The sequence below is a fragment of the Salvelinus alpinus genome, chromosome 30, assembly GCF_045679555.1.
Source record: "Salvelinus alpinus chromosome 30, SLU_Salpinus.1, whole genome shotgun sequence".
NCBI classification, from domain to species: domain Eukaryota; kingdom Metazoa; phylum Chordata; class Actinopteri; order Salmoniformes; family Salmonidae; genus Salvelinus; species Salvelinus alpinus.
The window spans coordinates 21443086-21458788 of NC_092115.1; the positions used below are offsets into that span (position 1 = coordinate 21443086).

General features: G+C 43.4%; 1 protein-coding gene across 7 annotated transcripts in view; it reads right to left on the reverse strand.

Annotated features, from left to right (window-relative positions):
- LOC139559760 (partitioning defective 3 homolog) overlaps positions 1-15703 on the reverse strand; it is a 231359-nt gene that overhangs the window by 46561 nt on the left and 169095 nt on the right. For all 7 annotated transcript variants that reach the window (XM_071376099.1, XM_071376095.1, XM_071376094.1 and 4 more), the window contains one exon: positions 9645-9899. In XM_071376099.1, coding sequence (XP_071232200.1) covers positions 9645-9899 — 255 coding nt within the window. The remainder of the gene's footprint in view (positions 1-9644; positions 9900-15703) is intronic.

A 15703-nucleotide genomic window follows, 5' to 3' on the forward strand; every position in this document is an offset into this window, starting at 1 on the left:
CGACTGCTAATGACAGCTGTAGCACTACGGTCCCCTCTTCCCTGCCTGGTTAAAACTGAGGCTAGGGAGGGAGGGAGGCTATACTGGGCACTGGGATCACAGATCTGCTCCTCATTTCTTGTAAGGGGACACCACACACAGTGCCCTCCCTGGCTCTTTCTCAATTAATCTTTCCTCAATTACTTGTATGTTCTCTCCTCGTCGACGTCTCAAACGCATTGGAGAAAGACTGAAGGGAGGGACCTTGGACCTTCTCTTCCAATAGGGTTGAGAAGGCAGATGTAAGGAATTGTGGAAAGACTAATTGAGATGGCGCTCCTCTCCATCTCACTCTGGCTGCCCAGCTTCACTGATGTCACCTGACCACCTAATTCTGAATTATATCGTCAGTATTTCTGGGCGTGCTGCAACAATGATTGGCACACTGCTTGTACCAGTGATGTGTATTATGTTGTGTGCCAGCGTCCAGCACACAACATAATACACATCACTGGTACAAGCAGTGTGCCAAACATTGTTGCAGCACGCCCAGAAATATTGACGATAGAATTCAGAATTACAGTTCCATAGTCAGGTTGGGCAAATTGTATCCTTGAGCATTGAATCGGAACATCAGTCAAAAGATCCTGACAGCGTTAACCTGCAGTGCAGGAAATGAATGTTTCCTGTTGTATCACTGCAAATGGGAGGCATTGTATGGATTCAAGCCATTGGGTAAAGTACAGGCGGCAGGAAACAACGCAATACTCTAGTTGGGTTTAAACACGGGCCAGTCCCATTTAAAAAAAGATATACAATGTAGGCTACTAATGTCACCAACTCTAATATCTTACAAAGATATCTTTCCCATCCCAGAGTGAGGCATCATGGCACAGCTGGTATTATCTACAAGGCCTGGGGCAGCAGAAGACATCACATGTTGTGGAGGGAGAGAGAGGGAACACTCGGCGGGCTGTTCATTTAAAGAGGCCCTATCATTAATGATTAACGAGATGGCGTCATTGATTATTTTCTCATAACACTTCAAACAGAGATACATTTTATTTATTTTAATAGCCCGGAAGCTACTGTACTAATGAATACACTTTAATCCATAAATAAATGTCACAGACTAGCAGTATTAAAAGTGTAGTAGATACATTTTTTATATTGTTTGTTGGTGGGAAAGTAACCAACATTTGTACTGATTTTGACATATAGACCAGAAGGTTTGAATACAAAAACATGAAAAGATGAGTTGAGTGAAACTACCACAGAACTTCCTTGCTTCAGTATTTCCTACCTGCGTTCCTGAGGGAATACCAACATGGTAACACATCCAGTTGAAAGGGAATGGCTGATAACAGTAGCTGATTAAAGTTGGTGTTTCATACTCAGATTTGGTTGTGTTCTTTAATTTCCCATGGTCCCAGAAGCATTGAGAATGAAGGGGGATTCCTGCCAAAGCAGGAACAGCATAATAATAGTTTCTCTCACTGGTGATCTTTCAAAACTGTCACCGCCTGCCTGTCAGCCAGTGATTTAATCGAGCAAGATTTTCTAATTCCCTGTCGCTCCAGGTATCTCAGTTGGAAACTGAGAACATTTGAAAGATTACGCAGCATGTTGGAGAGAAGAGGGAAAACAACCACAAATAACACATTCATGCAGAGTGTTGTTGACGGCTGGGCGGGCGGCAGGGATAAGCAAACAATGCAGGGCTTGACATGAACCTTTTTAGACACTTGTCCTTTGGACAAGTAGGACAGCTTTTTTCATGGTCTGTAACACCATGGGTAAAAAAGGTGACTGAAAATTGTGTTATATGATGCAAGAAACCACAAAATAACATGCATTATTATCACTGGTATTGAAAATATAAGGCTGCTGGTCTCTGATCCCACGCATCTGCCGGTGTGCCCTTGAGCAAGGCACTTAACCCCCCATAATGTAAAATACTGCACTAATAGGCTACTGTACAAAACACTTGTGATCTGTCAACCCTCCATCTGGAGAGACACTGGGTGTGCAGGCTCTTGACCCAACCCTGCTCAAACACACTAGTCAGCTTATCAAGGCCCTGTTGAGCAGCTGATTTTTTACAATGTGGTGAGTTTGAGCAGGGCTGGAGCAAAAGCCTGCACACCCATCTCCTGGTGGATGGCCAGGGAGATATTGACAGCACAGGAGTTAGGAATCTAATAATTTTTGTTTTTACTTTGTCAGAATTACATGGCTAGTATTGAATAGAGGAAAATCCTAGCAAATTGTGAGCGCTTGAGAGACGGTTTACAACCATAGTTTGCAGCATTGGTTGTTATACAATGCGCTCTGCAGAGATTGGTGGGACAGTGTGCAGCACATCGCATCCGGAGGTCACTTTGATCCAATTCTGATCGGAGTAGCCTAATTGTTTGATAGTGATTTTTGCGTGATTTTTAAAAACGTGTCCATTTGGACAACTTAATCTATAATCTTGTTAGTATGACCTTCAGAACAGTGCTCATCCAAGGGCTGTCTGTCCATGCTCCAAAGCTCAGACTCACACAATGGCTGCGACCCTATTGCCTATATAGCGCACGGCTTTTGACCAGGGTCCATATGGCTCTAGTGCACTATATAGGGTATAGGATGCCATTTGTGATACAGCCCAGGCCTTCATGGGATCAAGGATTCTAAAAAAGACCAGGCCACCTTAAAAGCCAGACAGTAGCCTCTCTCTGTCTACATCCTTCTCCTCTCAACAGGAATCAAATCTGGATTGTATAGGGAGATTCCCTCTCCTTGGATTCTTCATCTCTACAGTATTGCAGCACACCCAAATAGGTAAATACCACTGTGTGTCACCATCAAAAACTCTGTGTTCACAACCTCCTCCTCCTCCTCTCTCCCTATGATCAGACCCAGACATCTAGCCAGAGGAGAGAGCAGACCTGGGTTCAAATAGTATTTGAAATCTATTACATACTTTGAGGGTTTGCTTTAGCCTCCCTTTGAGGGTTTGCTTTAGCCTGGGCACTGAACCTCCAGCGGTGGATTCTTTTTGCATCTCAATTGGCACCCTATTCCCTATACAGGGCACTACTTTTGACCAGTGCCCATAGGGAATAGGGTGAGGAGTAGGGAATAGGGTACCATTTGATGCAGACTTTATAGAAAAAGCATCCAAACACCAACGACTGGTGATTGGTGTAAATGTGGGTCGGCAGGCTTCAGTGTTACATGGTCAGTGGTGGTGTGTGACGTGAACCCAGGCAGTCCACAGGAGAACTCAAACCAAATGTGTTTTTAGCTGGATGGATCCAGAAGTGATGGAGCCAAGAGGAAATAATGTCAGAAGTAATAATGAGGCCAGTGGCATGAAAGACAGCTAGGACGTTGGAAATGCAAATGTTGAAACCACTTACGGATTGTTTTTTAGGATGGATCAAAAACAAGTGGATTCAAATACATATACCATGAACATAGTAGTGTAATAATATTGCTGCTATTCCACCAGCCTAGCGTGTCAGTGGAATAGGCCTTCAGACAGTGACCCCAGAGGGAAGCCCCTATTATTGCACGAATAAGGACTCCGTCCACCTGGAACCAGATATGAGAGGAGAGAGGACTACATCATTCTGTCAGACATCAGACAGGGTCAACACTGGGCAGTACAGCTGGCCATCTAACTGTCCCTGAATGACCAGAACATTTTCTGTGCTGTGTGTGTGTGTGTGTGTGTGTGTGTGTGTGTGTGTGTGTGTGTGTGTGTGTGTGTATACACGCCACACTGAGCCAAAGGTTCTTTGATAATCAGATGTCTGGGTTCAGATGCATTATCCAACCCCCAGAGGAGTTCTGTCTCTCTGGGTAGGGTCCTGCACTGAACAGTAAGCCACATCATTCACAAATGGAGCAGCCTTCAAATAAAATGACAAGATAGAAAATCCACGGGCACTGAGGGAATACATACTGTAATGGTATTCCACCATTTAGTTTCAGTGGGGCTTTAGCGTCCATCCCTTAAGCCTACATTTCATTAGGATAATAAAATCATTTTGGTAAACTGTACTCATCTCAGTATTCCATACATTTCAATAAAGTCTAGATTAAATAAATAATACAAAAAATTGCTGTCTGCGATGTCCTAATTTAGCTGGCTATTACTGAAAGCACCAGTCCTTTAACATGATCATCCTAAAAAAAAACCTCAGGGTTGACTAAACAGCAGCATATTGGAGGGCTCTAACCTGATTTACTGTACATTACTGTGTGTGTGATAGAAACAGGAGTAATTCTGATCCAGCATGAAAACAGACAGACAGATACAGTAAACAGATTTGAGGCTTATCATATGTTAGTAGGGAAGGATAGGAGACACAGGCAGCATCCTGAAATAGCACCCTACTCCCTATAGGGTGCCACTACTGGTCAAAAGAAGTGAACTGTATAGGGAATAGTGTGACATTCTCACCCATCCCACTCACATTCACACAGCCTTCTCTTCAGCTTTAGACCTTGATGTTGTCAAGGTAAATAAGAGCATCGACACCTTTTTAGTACTGGCACTAAGCTGTAGAAAACACCAACAACCTAGCCAGAACAGTGAAAACAAACGAGATGAAGGCAATGGCCATAGAGTTATACTCTCCCACATTCAGACAGGATTAGAGCTGCACAATTCCAGTAACTTTTCCCAAATTCCCAGGTTCTCTCTAAATCCCGGTTGGAAGATTTACGGAATCAGGAGAGAAACCGCAGGAAATCCAAAACCCTCCAACCAGGATTTCTGGAAAACCTAGGCATTTTGGGAAAGTAAGCAGGATTTTGCAAACCTAGACAGGATTTCTATAGAATCATACAGAGTCCAGTCCTGCCTCCCCAGAGGTTGTTGGCCAGGAAGGAGCCCTGGATTAGGCAGAGAACAGAATGGCATGTCTCCCCTATAGATTAACTAAGGGATGACTGTCACAGAAGAGCAGATGGGAGATGATAGTAGCTGATCGTTAAAATCTGCAGCCACATATTTAAACAACAGTCACTGATATTACCTAATACATCACACGATGGTTTACTGAGTAAAGACTCTGTAATAAACCGTTAATTACAGTAACGGGTCCAAGAGTACATCAGCTATATATTCTGTCTGCGTCCCAAATGCCACCGGTACTTCAAATATATTGCACTACTTTTGACCAGACCCCATAGGGCACGGCAAAAGTAGTGCACTATATTGGAAATAGCATGCCATTTGGAACGTTCGTAAAAACCAGATTGATAATCAGCAGATAAAGACATTAGCAAGAGGTCAAACGTTGGATTATAGTTTATCAAATGAACGTATCGTTTTAAATGACAGATGAGGTTTGTGTGTAGTGTCTACAGCTTATTCAGCCTGCTGTTTTAGTAACACTATTTCAACTACAGTGACTTTCTCTCAACACATTCTTACCGATTTCACGGTTTCTCTTAACAGTTTGGTTTTCCACAACACCCATTCTTTCCCCATCATCGTAGGTGGTAGAATCTGTGGCGTGTATGTGTGTGTGTGAGAGAGAGACTTGAGGGACTCCTGTTGGGTATCTGAAAGCACTCTGTCTGAATAAAGGGGGATTACCAGTGTGTTTACCCACGTTTTATGTGGGAATTAATTGCCCTCTGATGCGGGCGCGCACACACACACACACACACACACACACCCCCCTGAGTGGTCCCACATTCAACTGCCTTTTCTATTCATCTGCAAAGCTGAGCAGTCGGATCAAGGTTGAAGTGTCCCCCGTGGTGTGATGTTACTCAGTGTAGGGCCTTATCAGGCTCCCAGAACCTCATTATACAATCCAAATGTCACTAGTGCACTACTTTAGACCAGACACTATATAGGGAATAGGGTGCCATTTGTGACTGCCTCACAGATGCTGCTTGGCTAGCTGTTTCATATAATGCTTTGGGTGTGTTTGTGACTCGATGTGACCACTCCTATATGTTGCTTTGCTCCAAGGGCTTTTTCTTACAGGCCTAAATGAACATAATAGAGCAGATTCAATAATAACAGCCACAGAGAAGGGGAATCAAATCACATGAAATCCCACGGAGGGAGCATTCAACCAGGGTCTCTATTCTCCTGGAGGGGATAACACAATACAGATACAGGAGATAATTCACTAGTTTAAACTCCATCATGTGATGGAACACTGCATTTGAGGAATTCACGATATATACACCAATGAAAGCCCACCTCTCTTGAACACATTAAAGGGGCAAACAGGGATTGGAACATCCTTTTTTTGGACATGGGGTATTTTTGATCTCATGGATGGTCTATGAATTTGAGAGTTGTTACATTACTTCAGCCCAGTTCCTCAGCTGTTTACCAAAAAAAGTGTTGGGTGACCGCTTTGTTGCTGTTCAAATCCCAGAATTCTCCCAGTGCTCTGTGGTTCTCACTAAAGTAGACTACATTGTTATGGCCAACACAGTTGTTGCCAAGTACATAATTGCATTTTCAGTCTATTTGGGGGCTTAGGACTTACAAGGTTATGACAAATGTTACCAGATGTCAAATTTGAACTCAAGACCTTGTGAAATATACACAGTAATTGTGGGAAAAGGTTACTGAGAAGTTTGGGCTTTGCACAATATTTTCTTTGGCAGACGGAGAGGGCAAGTAGGACCAACCACAATATCCAGGAGAGGTTATGCAATTTGGCAGAGGACCATGAAGGACTAGCTCACAGAGAGAGAATATTCTTAACTTACAGCTACGGTACCGCCAATACAATAAATATACGACCCCTACCAAAATAACAATTACTGCACAACAAACAGAGTAAATTCAACATAAATAATTTTCTTTCACTCACTCTATAAATCCTTTACCAGGCAGCTCATACTAGCCCAGCCATGTTGCACTTCCATACTGTAGGCTAATACACAGTACCAATGCCTATGAACTCCACAAAAAAGCTCTATGCTGTTTCAACTATGTTGCACCAGTATGGCTGCGTCTCAAATGGAACCCTATTCCCTATATAGTGCACTACTTTTGACCATAGTGCACTACTTTTGACCAGGCCCTGGTCAGAAGTAGTGCACTATATAGGAAATAGGGTGCCATTTAAGACTCCGCCTGTTGCAACAATATGATTGAGTTGACAGAAGTCAGTCATGGTTCTCAGGGTGGAGGAAATGGCTGACTTCTCCTCTGGGTTTCATGAAGCTCCTGGCAGACTAATTTTACGCTGCACAGTTAAATTGAAAGTTCTGATGGTCCGTAGTTTTGCAAGCAACTACTGTAGGCAATTAGAAAATGAATTCCACTGTATATTTATGCAGCTGCAGGTTTGTTTTCCTTCTCTGCCAAGCAGACAAAAAGGGCAATGGGTGATGTTCTAGCTCTAAGAGGAATGAATGAGGGAGGAGACTAGGCCCCTAGCTGCACTATTCTGGCTTTCACATTTGGAGATGGACAAGGGCAGTTTAGACAGCACATCACCCCTCACTGTAATACAGGGTATGACTGTCCAATGTCCACCATTATCATAGTAACACATACCGTAGGTATTAGTGCCATGGACATGAGTAGATATATTGTGGGTCACATATCAATAACTAAATCAGTCTCTCAATCATAGCATTAGCCCTGAACTACATAGTAGAAGTCAGGGTTTTTTCCTCGATCAAAAAAGGGCTTAGTAGGTGGGCGTGGCAATGGGCGCGGTCGGCCTGGTGGAATTTTAGATAACATTTTAGAGGCCCCCACATTGGCGGTGTAGAGAATTTCCCGGAACTCTACACCTTTCTCTATGGAGCTGAATCGTTGTGGTGCATCATGAACACAAACATGAAGTCCTTGACTGTTTATTGAACAAGTGCTCTATGATATTGCTAGTCTCGTTCAACAGCAGCAGTGCATGGTAATGCTATTCACTTCTTCTCACATCCTCGCTCTAGAACTACAGGTAACTGCCAAAATTAAGGAAACACTTGAGTAAATAAGGGATACAAAGTATATTGAAAGCAAGTGCTTCTACACAGCTGTGATTCCTAAGGTAATTAACATCCCATCATGCTTAGGGTCATGTATAAAAATGCTGGGTAGGCCATTATTTTGGGTACCATGGCTATGCCCCCATAGGATGACAATGCCCCCATCCACAAGTGGTCACTGAATGGTTTAATTAGCATGAAAAGGATGTAAACCATATGCTATGGCCATCTGTCACCTGATCTCAACCCAACTGAACACTTATAGGAGATTCTGGAGCGGTGCCTGAGAGAGCGTTTTCTCGTGGAAGAATGGTATCGCATCCCTCCAATAGGGTTCCAGACACTTGTAGAAACTATGCCACGGTGTATTGAAACTGTTCTGGCTCAACACCCAATGAAGACACTATGTTGACACTATGTTTCCTTTATTTTGGCATTTACCTGTATAACAGAACACTAATACTGTGGCAGCACAATCATTTATAAATCAATACTACATACAGCATTAATAATATACACACTGCTGTGAGTATAGGAACATGTGAAATAACACCCTGTATTCTCTTTGGCTAGAGAAATCACATAATTCATTCTGTAATACGCTTCAGGCCATACAGACTTACAATTTAATACTGGTGCTGCGTCCCAAATGGCACTGTAATATTGGGTCAGCGTCCCAAATGGTACCATATTCCCGATGTAGTGCACAAATACCTGGTCAAAAGTTGTGCACTATAGGGAATAGGGTAACATTTGGGACGCAGACACTGACTACTGCTGTAGACAGAGGGCACACAGGCTTATGGTTTCTCATAGCTTCATGTGTGATGTACAGTACTGTCACACTGAGTATGAATGAATACAGATCATTGATGTACGATTATATGTTGGAGTATTGTTGTAAAACCAATCTGGGACAATTAAGTTGAAAGTTGAAGTTGGTAAAATGAAAATATCTTCCATTCCACAACAGTCTAGGGAATGGTGTGAGATGATTGACAGATGCCAAACCTAAAGGAAAGTAAACCGGATCAGCCTGAGGACCAGACTTCGATTCTGAGTCCCAAACGGTTTATCTACAGTATGGCTGAGTCCTAAACCAGCACTATATTCTCTATATAGTGCACTACTTTTGACCAGGGCCTATAAAAGTAAAAGCGCAGCTATGTAGGAAATAGGGTGCCATTTGGGACGCATTTTATGAACATGCAACAGGAAGTGAAAATGTAAGTGAAAATGTAGAAATGTTGCCTTCCTTCCCCCCAGGACCAAGGTAATCACCAGTGAGTCCCTGTCAGTAGAGTGGTGATATTTAACTGCCTTTCATTGCGGAGGTTATTTTCCTGGGGTGAGGTGTGTTGACTGGACTAAGACACTTCAGTGCAACAGTGTTTGGCCTAGCGTTACTTAGGCACAGCAAGATACTATTTTACCTATAACGGAATGAGTTCTTCAACACCACTGAGGCTTGAACGATGGTCTTTAGCACGATGAATTGGTCCATAAAAACAATGTACCAGGCAGAAGTGCTAGTTAATAGTGCTTGATAGTGGTATTACTACCTCTCTTCATCAGCCCCGGGTTCAAAAACCAACCCTGCCCATCTGCCACTCCTGGTAGGATTGAGCAAATGACCAAAGTATTTAAACCCAGTTCTGTCCCTCATAGCGTAGGACCGACCCTCGGCCCCCTACCTGTCGGCGGAGGGAGGGCGTCCGTTTGCGTTGCGGGCCTTGCCGACTTGTGTGTAGAGGGACGAGTCTTGGTGGTGGTGGTCGTTGTCTCGGGGGCTTTGGGGATGGCTGTGCCCGCTGCCCAGGGACGTGTCCAGGGGCCCGATGCCGGCATAGGGGTGCTCCTCGTCTCGGCTTAGGTTGATGTCCAGGATCTCAGCGTAGTCCCTCTCCCGTGCCTGCCGCTCCCGTAGCTCCTGGGTCTTAAGCTGGATCCTGGAGGAAAGGAGACAGGGAATGTTTCTTTATGGATTCAAAAGGAAAACTGTGGATGACACCCTATTGAAATCAAATGTATTTGACACATGCACTGAATGCAACAGGTGTAGGACTTTACTGTGAAATGCTTACTTACGAGCCCTTTCCAGACAATGCCAAATTAAAAAGAAAATGAGCACAAAAGGAAATAGTAACAATAAAATAATGAGGCTATATACAGAGTATACCAAACATTTGCACCCCCCTTTTGCCCGCAGAACATCCTCAATTCGTCAGGGCATGGACTCTACAAGGTGTCGAAAGCATTCTACAGTGAAGCTGGCCTATGTTGACTTCAATACTTGCCACAGTTGTGTCAAGTGGGCTGAATGTCCTTTGGGTAGTGGACCATTCTTGATACACACGGGAAACTGTTGAGCATGAAAAACCCAGAAGCATTGCAGTTCTTGACACAAACCGGTACGGCTGTCACCTACTACAATACCCTGTTCAAAGGCACTTAAATCTTTTGTCTTACCCATTCACCCTCTGAATGGCACACATATCTCAATTGTCTCAAGGCTTAAAAATCCTTCTTTAACCTGTCTCCTCCCCTTCATCTACACCAATTGAAGTGGATTTAACAAGTGACATCAACAAGGGACCAAAGCTTTCACCTGGATTCACCTGATCAGTCTATATGTCATGGCAAGAGCAGTTGTTCTTCATTTTTTATATACTCAGTGTACAAGGACTTCCAGTACAGAGTCAATGTGCTGGGGTACAAGGTAGCTGAGGTGATTGAGGTAATATGTACATGTAGGTAGGGGTAAAAGTGACTAGGCAATCAGGATAGATTATAAACAAATAAACAGTTGCAGCAGCATGTGTGAACAGTGTGAAAGAGTTTTAAAAAGTGTCTGTGTGGAGTCAATATGCATGTGTATGTTTTGTGTGTGTAAGCATATGTAGTATCTATGTAGACTGTGTAGAATGTGTGACTGTGTGGGTAGAGTCCAGTCAGAGTGCATAGAGCCAGTACAAAAAAAAAAATCTATGCAAATAGTCCGGGAAGCCCATTTGATTAGCTGTTCAGTGGTCTTATGGCTTGGGGGTAGAAGCTGTTCAGGAGCCTTTTTAGTCCCAGACTTGGCGCTCCGGTACCGTTTGCCGAGCGGTATCATAAAGAAAAGTCTATGACTTTGGTGGCTGGAGTCTGACAATTTTTAGGGCCTTCCTGACACCGCCTGGCATATAGGTCCTGGGTGGCAGGGAGCTTGGCCCCAGTGATGTACTTAGCCGTACGCACTACCCTATGTAGTGCCTTGCGGTCGGATGCCAAGCAGTCGCCATATCAAGCGGTGATGCAGCCAGTCAAGATACTCTCAATTGTGGGCCTCCCGGGTGGCGCAGTGGTCTAAGGCTGTGCCACCAGAGACTCTGGGTTCGAGCCCAGGCTCTGTCGCAGTCGGCCGCGACCGGGAGGTCCATGGGGGCGACGCACAATTGGCCTAGCGTCGTCCGGGTTAGGCCGGTAGGGATATCCTTGTCTCATCGCGCACTAGCGACTCCTGTGGCGGGCGGGGCGCAGTGCACGCTGACCAGGTTGCTAGGTGTACGGCGTTTCCTCCGACACATTGGTGTGGCTGACTTCCGGGTTGGATGCGTGCTGTGTTAAGAAGCAGTGTGGCTTGGTTGGGTTGTGTTTCGGAGGACGCATGGCTCTCGACCTTCGTCTCTCCCGAGCCCGTACGGGAGTTGTAGCGATGAGACAAGACAGTAACTACTAATAATTGGATACCACGAAATAAAATAAAAAATAAAATAGATACTCTCCATTGTGCAGCTGTATAACTTTGAGGATCTGAAGGCCCATGCCAAATCTTTTCAGCCTCTTGAGGGGGAAGAAGCATTGTTGTGCCTTCTTCATGACTGTGTTGGTGTGTTTGAGTACGCAGTCCTGGTAATCAGTCTGGGTCTGCGGCCTTATGAATGTTAACCTGTTTAAAAGGTCTTACTCATATCGGCTACGGAGAGCGTGATCCCAGTCATCCGAAACAGCTAGTGCTCTTATGCATGGTTCAGTGTTGCTTGCCTCAAAGCGAGCTTTGAAGGAATTTAGCTTGTCTGGTAGGCTTCCCTATATAGTGTACAGCTTTTGACCAGAGCCCTATACAGTGAATAGGGTGCATTTGAGACAAACATTTTTACATCCTTATTGTAAAAGGCGGCTGCCCTTCTTTCTATAACACTTATGTATTTTTAAACCCTCGTGTAAACTTTCCACTGCTGCAGTGAAATAGTTAGAAATTCTGTGGCGGTCTGAGTAGGCTACCTTGGGAAGGGTGGAGAAGCAGAAACTTTAACCTAATCAATGTCTGATCTGTAATGGCAGTTCCTTTCCCAAGGATCAGTTGGGATTTGCAATTCCTCCGGTAAAACACATATTGATTGGTCAAGGCCAGAGGCTAGAGAAAATCCACCTCTAATTGACTGCCTGTATGAATTTACTCCTCAGGTGAGGGTCAGGGCCTTCTCTTCACAGCTAGACAGAAAAAACGGAATTGTTTAGTGAGTCCTAAATGGCACCATATTCCCCATATAGTGCACTAGGCCTGGTCAAAAGTAGTGCACAATATAGGGAATATGGTACCATTTGGGACACCGACAAGCTTCTGTCTGGTGAATCAACTGTCAGGAATATATTATGTATACATCTAATCCCAAATTCCTTTCATTCAGTATGTTTTATCATTATTGTGTAGCTTTTACCACCAAGCAGGGGTGTAAAGTACTTAAGTAAAAATACTACTTAAGCTATTTTTGGGGAGTATCTGAACTTTACTATTTATATTTGACAACTTTTACTTCACTAAATTCCTAAAGAAAATATACTTTTTACTCTATAAATTTTTCCTGACACACAAAAGTACTCGTTACATTTTGAACACTTGGCAGGACAGGAAAATGGTCCATTTCACGCACTTTTATAGAGAACATCCCTGAACACCTGTACTTCCACTGATCCGACGGACTCACTAAACACACATGCTTTGTTTGTAAATTATGTCAGTGTTGGAGTGTGCCCCTTGCTATCCATAAAAAAAAAAGAAGAAAAAAAAGTGCCGTTTGGTTAATAAGCAATTTTAATTTTTTTATACTTTTACTGGAGTATATTTTAGCAATGACATTAACATTTGATACTTAAATCAATATGTAACTTTTTGGGCGATCAGACAAAATTCACAGAGCAATGTGAGTTATAGATTGATCACTACTTGAAAACAAGTCTAAGAAGGGGTATATCTGTTCTATGTGCACTATTTCTATGCTTCCCGTTCTTTAGTTTTGCGTCTTTTACTTTTGGTTTCGTACACCAGCTTCAAAACAGCTAAAACAACATTTTTGGTTTTTGAAAATATATTTCACAGTGATTGATGGTACAATGATTCTCTACACTATACTAGCTTATTTTGTAACAAAATTAAAATTAGCAAACTACTAGAGTTCTAGTAACCATAATATGGCAGAACTATTTCTACTTAGCGCAACTAGGTATATTTAAAACCTAATACTTTTACTCAAGTAGTATTTTACTGGGTGACTTACTTTTTATAGAAAATGACTCAAGTATGTTTACTTTTACTCAAGTACGACAATTGGGTACTTTTTCCACTGCTGTCACCAAGGGACATCACATTATCGTTACACAGTGAACACAATGGAACATTGTGTTCTGGGTGGAAAATAAGGAAAGGCCTCTCACCAACCCTGGTTCTTATTCCATCTACTCCCCCCTCCTTCCCTAGTATAGAACCCATTATAGCTCCTAGCCACCTACTCTTTGCCAAGTAGAGATATTTCCATCTCTCATCAAGGCCAATCATTAAGACCTCGGAGGGTTTCCTCACAGAAACATGTCAGGGCTGAGGCCATTGTTTGGTCCAACGGTTAACTCAGTCCTTCTTTCTGGCTGGCCCATTTGGATAGAGGCTCAGGATTATGACATGTGTTGGCACTTGCTATTCTCTAGATAGAATATCTCATTTGAATGGATTTGGGAACAATTAGCATTTTTGTGGTACAAGGTAAACAGAGCTTGAATTTGAGGAAGCCAATTCTGCTGTAGTGGTTCTTTCAGAAGATGTAGGGATTGAAATTGTACAGGCTTTCATGTCAAGGCAGCTGCTGTTGTAAGGAGACAAATTCATTCCGTCGGTGTAGCTAGCCTGCTAAGAACATAGCATTGGTGACCCCTCCACCTCCCTTCCATGGAAAGGCTTCTGAGGGAGCAGATTGCCATGTCTGCCCTCATCAGCAGCACAGTGTTTCCCATCACTAGCTTACTACACTCCCAACACAAACCTTGTTTTCTCCCGGTTTAAAGAAAGATCTCTCAAGAGCCCGTTTCCTTCTGGTAATGTAGATATTCGCTGAGTCTACATACAAGCTTTAGCGTGTCTTCACTCAGGGCAGGCTACAGTGCTAATGTGTTATAAGAGGACTGTGTTCCCCCCAAAAAATCCTAAACATAATATTATTCAAAAGATTGCATAGTCTATTCATCTCAGCGACTGCCTGGAATATGTGATGAGCTCTTTTCAAGCTCATCAGGGAAATATTACTGCCTTTATGGAGACATTTTTCCCCGTATAATGACTATTTTATTTCACACTTAAATGGAAAACCCTTTTGACTTACCATTTCATTATGCACATTTCTTGAGGCATAATTATTTAGATTTCCCTGTTGAGTGCTAGACGAGACAAACCTGTCTGTCCTCCTTTCTCTTTCCCTCGTTCCCCGGCAGTAAAGAGGCCCAGAGAGAAGCAAGGGGATGATAATTGCTAGTTTAAAGGTTGATAATTGGCGTAGCTGTAATTATGTGCTCGTTGAGGTACTCCCTCCTTGCACTTAAAATGAATACCTTAGCTGTTCACCAAGGAATGGTCTGTAGAGAGAGGGGTGGAGGAGTAGGTAGATATCACACTGAGAATACAAGTGTTTCATCTGGATAAGAAATGAAGCATGATTGATGAAACACTCACACTGACTTACTGTAACTTGAGATCCATCTAGAGATTAGTAATGAATGTGATCAAAAATGTACAGAGGACATTTTGTGTTTAATGCAGAGACCTATATACCACAGTGATGCAGATATATACTCCATGACCAAAAGTATGTGGATACCTGCTTGTCGAACATCTTTATTGCAAAATCATGGGCATTAATAAGGAGTTGGTTCCCCCTTTGCTGCCATAAGAGGCACTCTTCTAGGAAGGCTTTCCACTAAATGTTGGAACATTGCTGCGGGGACTTGCTTCCATTCAGCCACAAGAGCATTAGTGAGGTCGGGCACTGATGTTGGGCGATTAGGCCTGGCTCACAGTCGGCGTTCCAATTAATCCCAAAGGTGTTGGATGGGGTTGAGGTCAGGGCTCTGTGCAGGCCAGTCAAGTTCAGTCAAGTTCTTCCACAACCATTTCTGTATGGACCTCGCTATGTGCACAGGGGCATTGTCATGCTGAAACAAGAAAAAGGCCTTCCCCAAACTGCCACAAAGTTGGAAGCACAGAATTGTCTAGAATGTCATTGTATGCTGTAGCGTTACGATTTCTCTTCACCGGAACTAAGGGGCCTAGCCCGAACCATGAAAAACCGCCCCAGACCATTATTCCTCCTCTACCAAACGTTACAGTTAGCACTATGCATTCGGGCAGGTAGGTAACCCAGATTTGTCCGTCAGAATGCCAGATGGTGAAGCGTGATTCATCACTCCAGTCCAATGGCGGCGAGCTTTACACCACTCCAGCTGACAC